The sequence below is a fragment of the Hyperolius riggenbachi genome, chromosome 12 (genome assembly GCF_040937935.1).
Source record: "Hyperolius riggenbachi isolate aHypRig1 chromosome 12, aHypRig1.pri, whole genome shotgun sequence".
NCBI classification, from domain to species: Eukaryota; Metazoa; Chordata; class Amphibia; order Anura; family Hyperoliidae; genus Hyperolius; species Hyperolius riggenbachi.
Window position 1 is genome coordinate 162,468,935 of NC_090657.1, and position 18,002 is coordinate 162,486,936.

An 18,002-nucleotide genomic window follows, 5' to 3' on the forward strand; every position below is an offset into this window, starting at 1 on the left:
TTCAGGTTTTCTTTAAGGGAGCCCCAGGTGACACTTTTCATCGCAGGTACACTTTAAAGATAGCTTGGATGCTTTCCTTGCATTGAAGGGTATCCACGGCTATAATTACTAGGTAATTCCTGGGAGAATTGATCCAGGGATTTATCTGACTGCCATTTAGGGTCAGGAAGGAATTTTTCCCTTTTAAGGCTAATGGGCCCTCACTTTGTAAGGTTTTTTACCTTCCCCTGGATCAACTGGGATATGTGCAGGTTCAGTATGGTGGGGTTTTTTTTGTTGTTGTTTTTTTCCGATTGAACTTGATGGACGGATGCCTTTTTTGAACCAAACTATGTTACTTAGCTGCATGCTTGTTTCAGGTGTGTGATTCAAACACTACTGCAGCTAAAGAGATCAGCAGGACTGGCACGCGACTGGTAATAATTATAGTAACACGAAGTCGGCACCATCAATCTTTGCTCTTTTATATTTATTGTAGTATAGTCATAATAGATACAAACAGAAACAGAAACGTTGTTTGTATCTATTATGACTGTACTATAATAAATATAAAAGAGCAAAGATTGATGGTGCCGACTACGTGTTACTAAGCTTACCTTGAGTGGTGGTGATCCTTTAGTCGGGCACATCACACGTGATTGGAAGACGGTGTGCAAGACTACACTCTTGAAAAAACTGGTAATAATTATGGCAGCCTTCATATTCCACTCACTTTAAGTATCCTTTATTTATTTTTTTCTTTCCATTTTAGAAGCGTGTGTGAGATTTCGGTTGAGTTTCCCAGCAGATATCTGTAAATCTGAGAGCTTTTTCAAAAGGCCGCAGTCCTCATTCATACTGTTTGTGTTTCATATTCCAGGACAGAGGAGGAGATCCAGCTGGGTGCCGCTCTGCCAGTGTCCTGGGTGCCGGAAGTTGTAATTCTCCACGCAAGATAAACAGGTGACGTGCTGCCCAAGGAATTTTTACAGTTCAGGGAAAACCTACAGTGTGTGCAATGTACGTTACACAGATAATTAATGACAATTACAGGCTTGTTTTCAGGTGAGAAGATGCAGACGCCCGGGAGCAGATTAGCGATCACAGGAAGGTGGGGGTCTGAGGTCCCATGCTAGGCTGTGGGGTGGGAGACGGAGCGCTAGCTGTGTGCCGAGACCGAGGAGGAATGCAGACTGTGGTTACATTACAATCACTAGGAATACTTCACAGCTCTCATTGTTCTGTACAAACATGCCTGTAACTTTGTTACACAGTTCTATTAACAAATCTGGGTTATCCATGAGGCAACCTAGGCAGATACCTAACACCTGGTGGATGCCCAGAGGCCTGGATAAAAACTGCTGGATGGAGAACAAAAACAGTGATAAAAGAAGAGGTTTTAGTTGGCTTACTTCCTCTTAGGAAACATATCAGCCATTACAACTCTGTAATTCTAGTTTTTTATTGCGTGGCAAAAATAGGATTTGACAACAAGTCATAAGTGTTCCCCGCTTCCTCGGGTCAGTAACCAGTAAACTGTCGTGCAGCTAGAGCAGGGGTCCCCAAACGTTTTGGGTCTAGGGCCGGGTCAACATACTTCAGACTGCTGGGGGACCGGAGTATACATAAAATGATGTAGAAGTTTTTGCGGGCCAGACAGTGGAGCATACCCAGGTGACAACCTGCAGTCCAAATGGACAACAGTGTCACCAGATGTGGAATTTGATTGGAAACCAGCAAATTACTGTTTTCTGGCTTCATTCTATATGTGGACCACCAATATTTAAAGATGTAGCTGACCGCATCTATAATACATTTTGTGTGTGGGGGGCCGGTAAAAAAGCCTTAGGGGGTCACATTCGGCCCACGAGCCTTAATTTGAGGACCACTGAGCTAGAGAGATCAGTCTCAAGCACCTCAATCAACTGATCTATCTACCCGCTTGGCACTTTATCAGTTATTGACGCTTCGTTGTCCACATTAGCTGATGTCACTATATAAAACATATAGGCCTCGATTCACTAAAGGGTGCTAAGTTTTAGCACCCTAGTAGAGAGAGGCACTTATGATGTGAAAACGTCCGCTTCACGCGCACAAAGTTTAACGTCGCACCGCTGCGCACGAAATGTCGCACCGTCCAAGCGGATGGTGCGATGTGAATTGAGCCCATAGAATGTCACATCACAGCTGTATACATAAATTCCATACCAGGTGGCACGTTGATGTCCACAGCAGCTGATGTCACGATATAGCAGAAATATAGACCACTACCTAATCAGCTCCTGTCATCTCCAACTCAAAAACATACCATTGTCTGTATTATTATGTACCCCATGTTTGTTTCTTACTTTGTACAGCATCACGGAATATGTTGGCACTTTATAAATCAATAAGAATAGAATGGCACATCATCTTTATACATAAATGCCACACGAGGTGACATGTATGTCCACAATAGCTGATGTCACGATATAGAACATATACGGAACACTCCCTGATCAGCTCCTGTCTAATCGAACAAATCATTTTTCCACCGTCTCTGTCCGCCTCTCTGCGTGAAGTAACAATAAGGCCCGGTTCACATCTGCGTTTTTCTGGGAAGCTGGCCATACGGATCCGGCCATATGGATCCTGGAAAAGGTCCTTGTTTACAGCCAGTGTGCTGTAAAACGTCCGTTTTCCATAGGTTCCTATTGTGCTGAAAAACCTTCCGTTTCAGTTCCGCTGAGCGAAACGGTCCAGAAAATTGGGCCCTGCTGCATTTTTTTGTCCGTTCAGCGGAATGGACCACGGAACCATACGTGAACCGAGCCTAAATGTTAATAACACTCCCATAACTTCAGTTCCTAAAGCACGGTGCTTAGGGGTAATATTCAACTCCTCTCTCTCTTTTATTCCTCATGTTCACTCCTTAACCAACTCCTGTCATCTCCAACTCCAAAACATATCTCACATCCAACCGCTCCAGTCGTTACTGAACTCGGCTGGTCATCTCATCCATGTCTCTTCTTGCTCTTCATCTGCTGCCCTTCTCTGTCAAGATCTTCATTGGCTGCCAATTAAAGCGGAATATAACCCTGCATTTCAACTTGGCTCTAAAACATTATTTACAGCATATTATATGCAACCAGCATTTTTTTACTAGACCAGCATTGGAAGGGTTACACACAGCGCTTTTAAGTTCCTGGAGAGAACTGCTCCCTGCAGCTGAAGTTTAGATAGATACATTTAAGCAAAACAAAATGTAACAACTGTGGAATGTGACTCACTCTCTCTGACTGTGCAGGAGCTGGAGGACAGCCAAAGAGTGTGTAACATTCCTCACTTGTTACATTTTGTTTACTTAAATGTATCCATCTAAACTTCAGATACGTCTGCATTTCTCTCCACAGAACTTTAAAGCTCTGTGTGTAACCCTTCCAATGCTGGTCTAGTAAAAAAAATGCTCGTTGCATATAATATGCTGTAAATAATGTTTTAGAGCAAAGTTGAAATGCAGGGTTATATTCCGCTTTAACCAGAGGATCCAGCTCAAACTCCTATCCCTAACCTACAAAGCTCTCCACATTCTCCCTCCTCTGTACATCTCCTCACTAGTTTCCAGATACCAACCCAACCGCAATCTCAGATCTGCACAGGACCTTCTTCTGTCCTCCTCTAGAATCACATCCTCAAATTCATGTACTGTATACAAATTTGCTTATGTGCTTCACCCCTCCTCTGGAATCCTCCGCCACAACACCTCCTTCACTCTCCAACCTTTTGATATCTTTATACACTCCCTCAAAACTCACTTTTTCCATCAAGCATATGCTCTACATTAGGACCTTTGGCCAAATTGTACTCCTACTAGATAACCTAAAAACACACTGCCTCTAGGTATGAATATTGTATACTTCCCCACCTCTGTATTTCGTATATTTGTGTATACCATTGTCTGTATTATTATGTACCCCGTCCCCATGTTTGTTTCTTACTTTGTACAGCACCTTGGAATATCTTGGCACTTTATAAATCAACTAGAATAATAGAATGTCACATCAGCTTTATACATAAAAGCCACACGAGGTGGTGCTTTGATGTCCACATTAGTTGATGTCACTATACGCTTATAACTTGCTTCTAGGTGTGATGATGTGTTCTTTTACTGGTAAATGTGCAAAGTTTGGACCTCACACCCCTATAGTGTAATGTGTTTAGTGTAATTGTGTTTCTCCCCTGCAGGTCTGCTTTTAGCAGCAGTGTCAGTTTACAAGCAGTGCAGTCCATGCTAGAACATAAACCTGTCCAGGTAGCAGCCACTAGACCTGGAGTCCACCCTGTCTCTCTCCCCTTTGATGGTAAATACTGCTGGTGAATGATGCGATCTCTGGTGTGTGTGTCTCTCTCTCTCTCTTCTCTCCCTTTTTCTCCCTCTCTCTCCTCCCTTCCTCTTCCTCTCTCTCCCCCCTTTCTTCTCCCCCCCCCCTCTCTCTCTATCTCTTCTCTTTTCCCCCCCTCTCCCTCTATCTCTCCTCCTCTCCCTGTCTCTCTCTCTCTCTCCCCCCCCCCCCCCCCCTCTCTCCATCTCTCTCTCCCTCCCTCTCTCCCTCTCGGCCCCCCCCCTTTTTGATGGTAAATAGTGCAGGTGAATGTTTGTGATGCAATCTCTGGCCCCTGCAGAATGTCTCCTTTATTGCACAGCACCACGCCCCAGGGGCCCGCATTCCAACCGTGTGATATCAGATTGGAGGAGGGGGGTGGTGAGAGCGGCACACAGCTCACCTACACATGGCCTGGGGATATGCACTTCTCAGAGCCCCCCGAGGAGGGTATACAGGATGGATACACGAGATAGCTGGCAGCTGGACGGGTGCCCACAGTGTGAATGCCATAGTAATCTATTGTTACTGGCAGTGCTTACATCACTCCATCCTACATGTCAGCATTTCACGGATGGCCAAAAACCATCGTTCTTACTGAGCAGCACATCCCTGGGAACATTCTGTCCTGATATTGGCCTGGGTGTACATCTGTGAAGCAGCCCTTTGAGGTGCCTGCTTCGTGCTGCATAACGCGTGAAGCTTGGAATGGCTATAGCAGTAATGCTATAGCCATGCCAAGTCTGTGCCCCGCGCACCGGTAAATCGGGGATCCAGTGTTTTCTGGACCCTGAATTACTTCTACCTCCGAGTTTCGACGGGGGGTGGGAAAATAACCCCACCACCACCACCATGCGGGGTTATTGGGGAGGGAGAGATTCTGCTCTTCCTGTTAGTAAGCCAGCACTTATTTAGTGAGGAGAACTTGGGCAAGACTACCTAATACAGCTACTGCCTATAGAGCGCACCCTAGTGGCTGCAGCTCTGGTGCTTTGAGTCCGCCAGGAGAAAAGCGCAATATAGATGTTTTGTGTCTCATCTTCTTTCCATCCCTGGGGGTACCACGTGACACCAGCACATGATGATACGGGTTGATGGAAACAAGACACTTAGGGCCTGAGCCCACTGACGCAGTTGTGTCCGCTTTTCAGTTACACATGACCGTTACAGATGCTGAAAAGCGGACAGAAGTGTACACAACTGCGTTAATGAGCTCAGGCCCTAAGACCCGCGGAGGATAGGTGAGCTGCTTTCACACTCACCACACATCTGAAGGGATGCCAGATGTGCGTCCGTCGGCATATACAACGCTGTCACCAGTGTGCACCCAACCGCGCCCTCTTGAGCGAGATCATTCCAGCATACCTGACGGATCCGGACAGAGATTGATCAAAAAGATCACTTCGGGCAGCCATATTGTGGCATCGGTCTCTTCGATCATTATTATTGAATCAACCAGATATCGATGCCAAAGATTGAGCAATGTATGGGCGCCCATAGTGTAGAAGTAGTTATTACCTAAATTAATGTTCAGCACTGCGTAATATGTTGGCGCTTTATAAATACAATAAATAATAATAATAAAGTCTTTTTTTTTGGTTGGGGGGGGGGTTGGTGGATATGATTAGAGGGCGAAGAGGTCATATACTGCAGGCTTATCAGGAGGGTACAGCAATGCTGGGAATTTGCTAACTTGAGTTCCCGAACATTGGGGTGGATTTGCTAAACTGCGTTAAGCAGAATAACGTGTGTAAATTCTTTCCGCACGATGAGTAAAGCGTAATTATTATTATTTTTTTTTATTTATATAGCGCCAACATATTCCGCAGCGCTTTACAAAGCGTAATGCATTGCATGTCATGTACAGACAGTCCCCTAATTACAAACCACTCGGGTTACAATGTTTCAAAAATGCAAAGTTGTCTACAAAATATACAATCCTGTATGTTTATGTCATATTTTGTTGAATATTTAGAATATTAGAATATTTTTATAAGCTATTATAAGTAGTGAAAAACTTATAAGTAGCTAAAAACACTTTAAAAGCACACTGAAAACAACCAAAACACATAGTTCATACATATATGTCTAAATCTAGAATTGTCCTAAAGTGATTCATAAATCCACTTTTCACCATATTTAATACAGGAGTCAACTTACAAACAAATTCAACCTACAAATAATCCTCCGGAAGATACCCTGTTTGTAAGTAGTGACCCGTCTGTATTGCGTTTTGCTCTACTCATCGCGGGATAAGACTTTACGCACCTTATTCTGCTTACTGTAGTTTATTGAATACACTCCATCAGGGGCGTAACAAATATATATATATATATATATATATATATATATATATATATATATATATATATATATATATATATAAATATTTCTGCCTGTCCTCCATCCTGTCCTCCTGTCTGTCCCCCTACCTGTCCACCCACCTGTCCTCCTGTCTGTCCCCCTGCCTGTCCCCCTGCCTGTCCTCCTGCCTGTCCTCCCGCCTGTTCTCCTGTCTGTCCCCCTACCTGTCCCCCTACCTGTCCTCCTGTCTGTCCTCCTGCCTGTCCTCCCGCCTGTCCTCCTATCTGTCCCCCTGCCTGCCCTCCTGTCTGTCCCCCTACCTGTCCTCCTGTCTGTCCTCCTACCTGTCCTCCTGTCTGTCCTCCTGCCTGTCCTCCCGCCTGTCATCCTGTCTGGCCCCCTTGCCTGTCCTCCTTTCTGTACTCCTTCCTGTCCTGTCTGTCCCCCTACCTGTCCTCCAGTCCATCCGCCTGTCTGTCCTCCTGCCTGTCCTCCCGCCTGTCCTCCTGTCTGTCCCCATGCCTGTCCTCCTGCCTTTCCTCCAGCCTGTCCTCCTGCCTATCCTCCAGCCTGTCCTCCTGCCCTCCTGTCTGTCCTCCCGCCTGTCCTCCTTCGTGTCCCCCTGTCTGTCCTCCTACCTGTCCTCCTACCTGTCCTCCTACCTGTCCTCCTGCCTGTCCTCCTGCCTTTCCTCCCGCCTGTCCTCTTGTCTGTCCTCTTGTCTGTCCTCCTGCCTGTCCTCCCGTCCTCCTGTCTGTCCTCCTGTCCTCCAGCCTGTACTCCTGTCTGTCCTCCAGCCTGTCCTCCTGCCTGTCCTCCTTCCTGCCCTCTTCTCTGTCCTGCCTGTCCTCCTGCCTATCCTCCTGTTTGTCCTCCTGTCTGTCCCCCTACTTGTCCTCCCGTCCTTCCCCCCGCCTGCCCTCCCATCTGTCCATTTTTAGGGGCAGAAGGGGCCCAGATCAGGAGGGGGTGCAGCGCAGGAGGGGGGAGCAGCGGGCACACACAGCAGTGGAGAAGAGGGCTTGACTCCCCTCCCCCCCCCTCACCTCGGGCTTCATCGCTTCCCCTCCAGAAATTAGCGCAGTGGGCAGGGAACACTGACTCACCTCTTACAGGTCCCATGCGATGATGAAGCTCCGCATGCCACCGGTCTTCTTTGTCTCCAGTGCCACTCACTAAACTTCCTGATTAGCAGAAGTAGAGTGAGCAGCATTGGAGACAGAGAAGACCGACGGCATGCGGAGCTTCATCACCACCTGGAACCCAGAGGTGAGTCCATGTTCCCTGCCTGCTGAGCTAATTTCTGGAGGGGGAACCTCAGAAGGAGGGCCCGAGGTGAGGAAGGGGGTAGTTGGGCCCTCTTCCCCACCGCTGCGTGTGCCCTGTGCTCCACCCTTCTTCGTTATAATCCTGGGGGCACATATACCTGGCTATACTGGGGGGCATCTATACCAGGCTACCTATATTGGGGGCACCTATACCTGGCTATACTGGGGTCACCTATACCTGCTTGGGTACCTATACTGGGGGCACCAATTCCTGGCTACCTTTCCAATTTCTGTTTTGACGGGGCCCCATCCAAAGTTTTGTAGGGGGGCCCAATGATTTCTAGTTATGCCCCTGCACCCCATTGTTACTTTCTAAATAGCTGCAGGTTTCTGTGCCACTGCCTGCACGGTGTGACATCAGGCCTCAGCGGTGACACCAGATGTAATAATTAGGAAGTTCCTTATTCTTGGTGTAATTTGCTGCTGGTAGCACTGACAGACAGGATGAATCACTAAGGGCTCTTTCAGACCAGAGCCCACTTCTGGCGTTTTAACGCAAAGTCTATACTTTGCGTTAACCAAGGTAAAAGGAAAGTCCATAGACTTTCCTTTTACCTTTTACACCCGACGCTGCGTTTCGATACGTTGCGGTATGACGCGTCCCGGCGCATTTTATCGTCGGGAATCGGCGCTTCCCCTTCGTCTTCTTATTACAATGAACTGATCTATATCTTGTTTTTTCAGCCACCAATTAGGCTTTCTTTGGGGGGTACATTTTGCTAAGAGCCACTTTACTGTAAACGCATTTTAACAGGAAGAATAAGAAAAAAATGGAAAAATTCATTATTTCTCAGTTTTCAGCCATTATAGTTTTAAAATAATACATGCCTCCAACTCACGTATTGTATATGCCCATATGTCCCGGTTATTACACTCAGGGCCGGGCCGAGGCATAGGCTGGAGAGGCTCCAGCCTCAGGGCGCAGTGTAGGAGGGGGCACACAATTCATTCAGCTGTCATTCCTAATTGTGTATGAAGCAGAAAGAAATAAGAAAAGGGGATACATAACCGTGACTGCAAGCCAGATAACTAGATATTAAGGTGTTGAGGAGGTTGTGGACCCTGTGGCCCTCTTAGTCTAATAGTAATCAGTGTGTGACGGCTGGGGTGGGAGGGATGGAGGGGCGCACTTTGGTGTCTCAGCCTTGGGTGCTGGAGAACCTTGTCCCTGCTCTGACTACACTGTTAAAATTATGTCCCTATCACAATGTATGGCGACAATATTTTATTTGGAAATAAAGGTGCATTTTTTCCATTTTGCATCTATCACTATTAACAAGTTTAAAATAAAAAAAATATAGAAATATTTCATCTTTACATTGATATTTAAAAAGTTTAGACCCTTAGGTAAATATTTACATGTTCTTTGTTTTTTTTTTATTGTAATGTTTTTTTTTTTTTTATAGTAAACATTTTGTTTGGGTAGTTTTGGTAGGGTGGGGGGTAAACAATAGATTTATAATGTAAATGTGTGTTCATTTTAATTTATTTTTATTTTCAGTTGTAGTATTACTTTTTGGCCACAAGATGGCGGCCATAAGTTTGTTTACATGACGTCACTCTAAGCGTAACACACGCTTAGAGTGGCGCATCGGGGAGGGAACGGCCAGAAAAGGCGCAGCTTCCGAGAGAAGCTGTCGCTTTTTCAGCGGGGGAGAGGAATCAGTGATCGGGCACCATAGCCCGATACATTAATTCCCTGGCTACCAAATCCGCGGCCGGGAGTGCGCGTGCATGCGCGTGATCGGCCGCGGGGGCGCGCGGTAGCGCACATGGTTCCTGGACGTAGTTTCTACGTCCAGGAACCAAAATAGGTTTAACTACCACTGCCGCTACTCAGCGTCGCACCGGAGTTTCCCGATGACATGCCGCAACGCGTGCAGGAGCCGTTCTCCTGCACGCTTTTGGTGTGTAACGAGCCTTACACAACACAAACTTAACTTTTTATGTTTTTCTCTGTGCCGTGATTCAGCTTTAAGAGCCCGAGGGTGAATCGGAGCTGAGAAGCCTGAAGTGGCCTATTGACATACTCAATAGATTACCCAGAGACACTTCTACACATCTCCAGCACAAGCCTTCATTGACTCTTACCTGGAGGACGAGTGCAGGCAGGATCCTCCGCTGTGACATGTGTGCAGATGAGGACAGGAACATGTGAACTGGGGGGCCTACTGTACTCACATCCGTCCAGAGCGACAGCAGGGATTACCCCCATCCCACTGCGGATAAACCCTTCCTTACTATTCATACCTTCATACAAAGAAACCTTTCATCTATAATAACCTGAGATCTGCTAATCGCTCAGCCTCCAAATGCTGTCACAGCTCAAACTCACTATGAACTTCACCTGCTGAAAGCATGAGAAAACACAGGCAGAAAGGTGAATGGCAAAACTAACTACATACACTACAGATACTTTATACCGGTAATCTAATCCTACTATAGTCATAGGCTAATGTTGTACCATATTATTATTATGTATTCATATCATAGTCATGTCACTGACTGTCCTCAGAGGAGCTCACAATCTAATCCTACCATAGTCATAGGCTAATGTCCTACCATATTATTATTATTACAGTATGTATTTATACAGCACTGACATCTTCTGCAGCACATTACAGAGTACATAGTCATGTCACTGTCCTCAGAGGAGCTCACAATCTAATCCCTACCATAGTCTAATGTCCTACCGTATTATTATTATTATGTATTTATACAGCAGTGACATCTTCTGCAGCACTTTACAGAGTACATAGACATGTCTGTGATTGTCCTCAGAAGAGCTCACAATATAATACTACCATAGTCATGGTCTAATGTCCTACCACATTATCAGGGCCGGTTTAAGCAACATTGGGGCCCCAGGGCAAAATAAAACTGGGGGGCCCCCCAACATATACCCCGGAACAAAAATCGGCATTAGGGGACCTTTTTTTGCAGCTGGTATAGTCAGGGTGTGAAGTCCCAATCGGTCGGAGCTCCACATTCTGGCTATCCCAGCCTGCATGGGGGACAAGGGGTTAAAAAGTTTCAGGAGGAGGGACCCCACATAATTTTTTTTTTTAAAAAATTCCCACACTCTAAACATAAAAAAAAAATTGGGAAAATAGGAAAAAATGCCAGGGATCTTCATACAGCCATATTGCGGCTGTATAGCGATCCCTGGCCAAAGCGCTGCGGCTGCAGCTGCGTATAGACCCCCTGGAAACCCCGTCAGGAAATTTATTCCGCTTTCGTTTGATGCATGTAAAATTACACTACCGTTAGGTTTGCTACTAAAAGTGACATTTACCGCATTTAAAAGTATACTTTTTTCCTTCGAAACTTTAAAAGCGATTTTCTCAAAAACTATAAGGTCTTTTTGAACAATTGTTTTTTCCTCTTATTCCTAATGATCTCCTTAACATATCCTGCAAATTTAGGGTGTCTAGCATTTAAGGTGGATTTGCTATTAACCATTAAATTCGGCAGGTTTTTAAATGTGTATTTTTTTTTCCTTTGAAACTTTAAAATCGATTTTCTCAAAAACTATAAGGCCGATTTGAAAAAATGTTTTTTCCTCTTGTAGCCACTGGGGGCCCCTACAAACTGTGGGGCCCTGGGGCAGCTGCCTCCTTTGCCTCTATGGTAGCGCCGGCCCTACACATTATTATTACGTATTTATATAGGACTGACATCTTCTGCAGCACTTTACAGAGTACATAGTCATGTCACTGACTGTACTCAGAGGAGCTCACACTCTAATCCTACCATAGTCATAGTCTAATGTCCTACCATATTGTTAATATTAATATTATGTATTTATATAGCACTGACATCTTCTGCAGCACTTTACAGAGTACATAGTCATGTCACTGACTGTCCTCAGAGGAACTCACAATCCTTTTAAAATAATAACAATAACAATATTTATAAAGAGCTTTTCTCCCTGGGGACTCAAAGCGCTGTGACCCTGCATTATGCAGTCTCAAAGGCTAGGGAAAAGAGGTGAGTTTTTAGCCTTTTTTTAAAGCTGTCCAGAGAAGGAGCCTCTCGTACTGATTGTGGAAGTGAGTTCCATAGAGTAGGGGCTGTATAGGAGAAGGCCGAGCACAAAATGTTAAGTGTATGCTGGGTATAACCAGCTTCATCTTGTTGGCAGAGTGGAGGGTACGTGGAGGGGCATAAAGTTCCAATAGATCCGCTATGTATTTGGGTCCCATGCAGGGGCGAGCCTGGGGTGCCTGGCACCTGGGTGCAAGATTTTCTCTGGCGCCTATGGGAGTGGTTAAATTTACCGCGCCCAACCACATAACCACACCAGTGTCCTGCCTAATCACACCCACACCTTCCACCTCTTTCCGCATGCATGTGATACCCCATTCCTACCCCTCTTCCATGGGCTTGCTCCTGGCTGGCTTTGGCTTCCTGCGAGTCTGCTAGTCTCTGGACTGACTCAGGCTGAGAGGCTCTGCGAGTGCGACGCAGTCACACACTGCATATTTATGGCTGCCTGCGGCCACCCTACTCTCGCTGTCGTAGGCTCCTCCCCCCGCCAAGCCCAAGCGTGAGGTGGGCTGCCTGTATCTTTCCCGTTGCGCCACGCAGCCTGCCAGTGTTACCAACCTTTCACGTTATTTTTTTACTGACAAATACCTAAAAATTTACTGACAAAAGATTATTTTTACTGACAAAATTTCCCCACTAAATGCACATAAGAGACAGCTTTTCCCCATGTAAATGCACATAAGAGACCGCTTTTCCCCAGCAAATGCACATAACAAGAGACCGCTTTTCCCCAGCAAATGCACATAACAAGAGACCGCTTTTCCCCAGCAAATGCACATAACAAGAGACCGCTTTTCCCCAGCAAATGCACATAACAAGAGACCGCTTTTCCCCAGCAAATGCACATAACAAGAGACCGCTTTTCACCAGCAAATGCACAAAATAAGACAGCTTTTCACCAGCAAATGCACATAATAAGACAGCTTTTCACCAGCAAATGCACATAAGAAGACAGCTTTTCACCAGCAAATGCACATAAGAGAGATTTTCACCAGTAAATGCACATAATGACAAACAGACAGTGTCCCCAGAATATGTAGCCAGGGATATATGTCCCCAGGATAGGTAGCCAGGGGGTATATGCGCCCAGGATAGGTAGCCAGGCAGTATATGCGCCCAGGATAGGTAGCCAGGGGGTATGTGCGCCCAGGATAGGTAGCCAGGGGGTATGTGCGCCCAGGATAGGTAGCCAGGGGGTTTGTGCGCCCAGGATAGGTAGCCAGGGGGTATGTGCGCCCAGGATAGGTAGCCAGGGGGTATGTGCGCCCAGGATAGGTAGCCAGGGGGTATGTGCGCCCAGGATAGGTAGCCAGGGGGTATGTGCGCCCAGGATAGGTAGCCAGGGGGTATGTGCGCCCAGGATAGGTAGCCAGGGGGTATGTGCGCCCAGGATAGGTAGCCAGGGGGTATGTGCGCCCAGGATAGGTAGCCAGGGGGTATCTGTGCCCAGGATAGGTAGCCTGGGGGTATGTGCGCCCAGGATAGGTAGCCAGGGGGTATGTGCGCCCAGGATAGGTAGCCAGGGGGTATGTGCGCCCAGGATAGGTAGCCAGGGGGTATGTGCGCCCAGGATAGGTAGCCAGGTGGTATCTGTGCCCAGGATAGGTAGCCAGGGGGTATGTGCGCCCAGGATAGGTAGCCAGGGGGTATCTGTGCCCAGGATAGGTAGCCAGGTGGTATCTGTGCCCAGGATAGGTAGCCAGGTGGTATCTGTGCCCAGGATAGGTAGCCAGGGGGTATGTGCGCCCAGGATAGGTAGCCAGGTGGTATCTGTGCCCAGGATAGCTAGTGAGTGACAGGAGCGCGCCCCGCCGCCGCCGCTCCCTCCTCCGCTCCCCCCTCACCTTTCAGCAGCCCTTAGTCAGACCTCAATCAGCGGGCGACCCGACCAGGAAAAGGGCGCCGGACGCACCCGCTCTATATGCGGAAGTGATGTCACTTCCGCATATCAGTGCGGCGTGCTAGGTCCTAGCGCCCGCCCGCCTGATCGAGGTCTGACGCGGCGGCTAGAGGGAGGGAGCTTGAAGCGGCGGCGGCGGCGGCCACAGGGGGAGAGCGAGGCCGGGCGAGCGGGGCCGGGCGGCGCCTCTCAGAGGCAGGCGCCTGGGTGCCTTGCACCCGCAGCACCCGCCCAGGCTCGGCCCTGGTCCCATGTGGTTTAGAGCCTTGAATGTCAGCTGGCAGATCTTAAAATTGATTCTCCATTTTACTGGCAACCAATGAAGAGTTTGCAGTACTGGGGTGATGTGTGAGCTGCGGGGGGAGGGGGGGGGCATTGGCCAGTTGCCTGACTCTCCTGCTGATCCTGTGTCTCTAATACTTAAGCCACACTCCCACAAGCATGCAGATCAGGTGCTCTGACTGAAGTCAGACTGGATTAGCTGCATGCTTATTTCTGGTGTGTGATTCAGCCACTACTGCAGCCAAAGAGATCAGCAGGACTGCCAAGCAACTAGTATTATTTAACAGGAAACATCTATATCCCTCACTGTTTAGGTTCCCTTTAAGTCACAATGATTCACTGGCACGCATAACAGTAGCCAACTCGCTCAGTTAAGGGGCCCATACACTGGTCGATTTCAGCCATCGATCGATCGATCTTGCAAATTCCCAGATCTATCGATTTGCGGCCGATTTCGATCGATTTTATCTTTCTGACAGGATGGAAAATCTAGGTCGATCTGCTGCAGGGTTGCAGATCGATGGCCCATAGAGTTACATTGGATCTAATGGTAATCTATCTGATGGTCGAATCTGCTGCAAATCTATAAGTGTATGGCCACCTTTACGCACCGCTATCGTTAGTGAATCTAGCCCATTATATATTTATAAATGATTTAGTCAGTGTTTGCCAATTTTAAAATCTTTCCTCTCCATGATTTACATTCTGCAATTTATCACAGTTGGCGACATCTTTAGTCCTGTCAGGTGATCTCTGCATAATGTTTGTTTACTGAGAGTTCCAAAGCCAGTAGAAATAATACCTGATATCCCAGAATGTTCTGGTAGGAGAATTGCACACAGCTAAACAGCCTAGGCTCTTATGTCACTAGGAGGGTGGGGCTACATATGAATATACAGCAATATAAAGATATAGGAAGTGTTTCTGATGCTGAAATAAGAAAAGTAATTGTAAAAGTGGGTATGCTGAATAATTTACTTCCTTCTGCTATATGTCACTACAGGGCCTCTTTATGGACACACCCTGTCAGCAATGCCAGAATGACCACATGCATTTCTGGACACAGGCACACCACAGAGTGGCAGCAGAGGCGCTGTAGGGCCTCTGTGTGTATCAGTGACAGCAGTACATGTGTCACACACAGGCAGCTTGTTTATGTCAGATGAAAGGAGTCTCAGGTGAGGGCCTGGGAAATATCCCAGCACCAGGGCTTATTGTATGGAGAGCAGGTAGACAGAGGTTGGGGGGAGATCATAGCTCTGCAGGTGGCGGCACAAGTGCCTCTCGGGAAAGGAAAACTGTCATTTACGTCTTCCAGACAATAAAGGGACACACAGACATGAGATGTCAGCCTCTGATCTGCCCGGTCTCCACCACAGACACGAGATGTCAGCCTCTGATCTGCCCGTTCTCCACCACAGACACGAGATGTCAGCCTCTGATCTGCCTGATCTCCACCACAGACAGGAGTTGTGAGCCTCTGATCTGCCTGATCTCCACCACAGACAGGAGTTGTGAGCCTCTGATCTGCCTGATCTCCACCACAGACAAGAGTTGTGAGCCTCTGATCTGCCCGGTCTCCACCACAGACAGGAGATGTGAGCCTCTGATCTGCCTGGGCTCTCCACCACAGACACGAGATGTGAGTCTCTGATCTGCCCAGTCTCCACCACAGAAAGGAGATGTGAGCCTCTGATCTGCCTGGTCTCCACCACAGACAGGAGATGTGAGCCTCTGATCTGCCCGGTCTCCACCACAGACAGGACATGTGAGCCTCTGATCTGCCCGGGCTCTCCACCACAGACAGGAGATGTGAGCCTCTTGATCTGCCCAGTCTCCACCACAGACCGGAGATGTGAGCCTCTGATCTGCCCGGTCTCCACCACAGACAGGAGATGTGAGCCTCTGATCTGCCCGGTCTCCACCACAGACAGGAGATGTGAGCCTCTGATCTGCCCGGGCTCTCCACCACAGACACGAGATGTGAGTCTCTGATCTGCCCAGTCTCCACCACAGAAAGGAGATGTGAGCCTCTGATCTGCCTGGTCTCCACCACAGACAGGAGATGTGAGCCTCTGATCTGCCTGATCTCCACCACAGACAGGAGTTGTGAGCCTCTGATCTGCCTGATCTCCACCACAGACAAGAGTTGTGAGCCTCTGATCTGCCCGGTCTCCACCACAGACAGGAGATGTGAGCCTCTGATCTGCCTGGGCTCTCCACCACAGACACGAGATGTGAGTCTCTGATCTGCCCAGTCTCCACCACAGAAAGGAGATGTGAGCCTCTGATCTGCCTGGTCTCCACCACAGACAGGAGATGTGAGCCTCTGATCTGCCCGGTCTCCACCACAGACAGGACATGTGAGCCTCTGATCTGCCCGGGCTCTCCACCACAGACAGGAGATGTGAGCCTCTTGATCTGCCCAGTCTCCACCACAGACCGGAGATGTGAGCCTCTGATCTGCCCGGTCTCCACCACAGACAGGAGATGTGAGCCTCTGATCTGCCCGGTCTCCACCACAGACAGGAGATGTGAGCCTCTGATCTGCCCGGGCTCTCCACCACAGACACGAGATGTGAGTCTCTGATCTGCCCAGTCTCCACCACAGAAAGGAGATGTGAGCCTCTGATCTGCCTGGTCTCCACCACAGACAGGAGATGTGAGCCTCTGATCTGCCTGATCTCCACCACAGACAGGAGATGTGAGCCTCTGCTCTGCCCAGTCTCCACCACAGACAGGAGATGTGAGCCTCTTGATCTGCCCAGTCTCCAGCACAGACCGGAGATGTGAGCCTCTGATCTGCCTGGTCTCCGCCACAGACAGGAGATGTCAGCCTCTGATCTGCCTGGTCTCCGCCACAGACAGGAGATATGAGCCTCTGATCTGCCTGGTCTCCACCACAGACAGGAGATGTGAGCCTCTGATCTGCCCAATCTGCACCACAGACACGAGATGTGAGCCTCTGATCTGCCCGATCTCCACCACAGACACGAGATGTGAGCCTCTGATCTGCCCAGGCTCCACCACAGACAGGAGATGTGAGCCTCTGATCTGCCAGGTCTCCACCACAGACAGAAGATATCAGAATCTGATCTGCCCGGTCTCCACCACAGACAGGAGATGCAGTGGGGGTGTCTCGGCACCCTGCGGAAAAGAGGTATAGGAGACAAAAAACGGGAGCCCAATAGTGTAATATGTAGATGTACAGGTGGATAGTGGTAATTCAAACATACTACTCACAAAGGGGGGTTGCAAGAGGCAACCGACCGCAGAAAGCAGGTGGAGAACATAAACCCGACTCCACTCGGAGTAGTCCCAGACGGGACCTGGATGTGGTCACTCTCTTTGGAAAAATGGGGACAGGAGTCCACTGGGGTAGGACCCACAGGTGATCAGTCACCAACCCTCAGACACAGAGTGTGTGGGGGTAAACTAAGCACAATGGGGGTAAAGAGGCGCCCTGGTTGGATAAAAGCATCTAAAAACAGCTTAAAAACGAAAAGATAATATGAGGTGGCTTACCTCAATAACGAAATCCTTGTGTATAACAACAGATTTTTTATTTAGCACAGGCAATGCATTTCGCAGGTCTGAGCCCGCTTCATCAGGCCACTATAGCGATATGAGCCTCTGATCTCCCCGGTCTCCACCACAGACAGGAGATGTCAGCCTCTGATCTGCCCGGTCCCCACCACAGACAGGAGATGTGAGCCTCTGATCTCCCTGGTCTCCATCACAGACAGGAGATGTGAGCCTCTGATCTGCCCGGTCCCCACCACAGACAGGAGATGTCAG

General features: G+C 48.2%; 1 protein-coding gene across 1 annotated transcript in view; it reads left to right on the forward strand.

The window, feature by feature from the left end:
* LOC137541008 (keratin-associated protein 16-1-like) overlaps positions 1 to 18,002 on the forward strand; it is a 34,763-nt gene that overhangs the window by 15,645 nt on the left and 1,116 nt on the right. Inside the window, exons 2-6 of the mRNA XM_068262160.1 lie at positions 15,626 to 15,802; positions 15,922 to 16,143; positions 16,263 to 16,441; positions 16,603 to 16,782; positions 16,900 to 17,119. Of these exons, the coding sequence (XP_068118261.1) occupies positions 15,626 to 15,802; positions 15,922 to 16,143; positions 16,263 to 16,441; positions 16,603 to 16,782; positions 16,900 to 17,119 (978 nt within the window). The remainder of the gene's footprint in view (positions 1 to 15,625; positions 15,803 to 15,921; positions 16,144 to 16,262; positions 16,442 to 16,602; positions 16,783 to 16,899; positions 17,120 to 18,002) is intronic.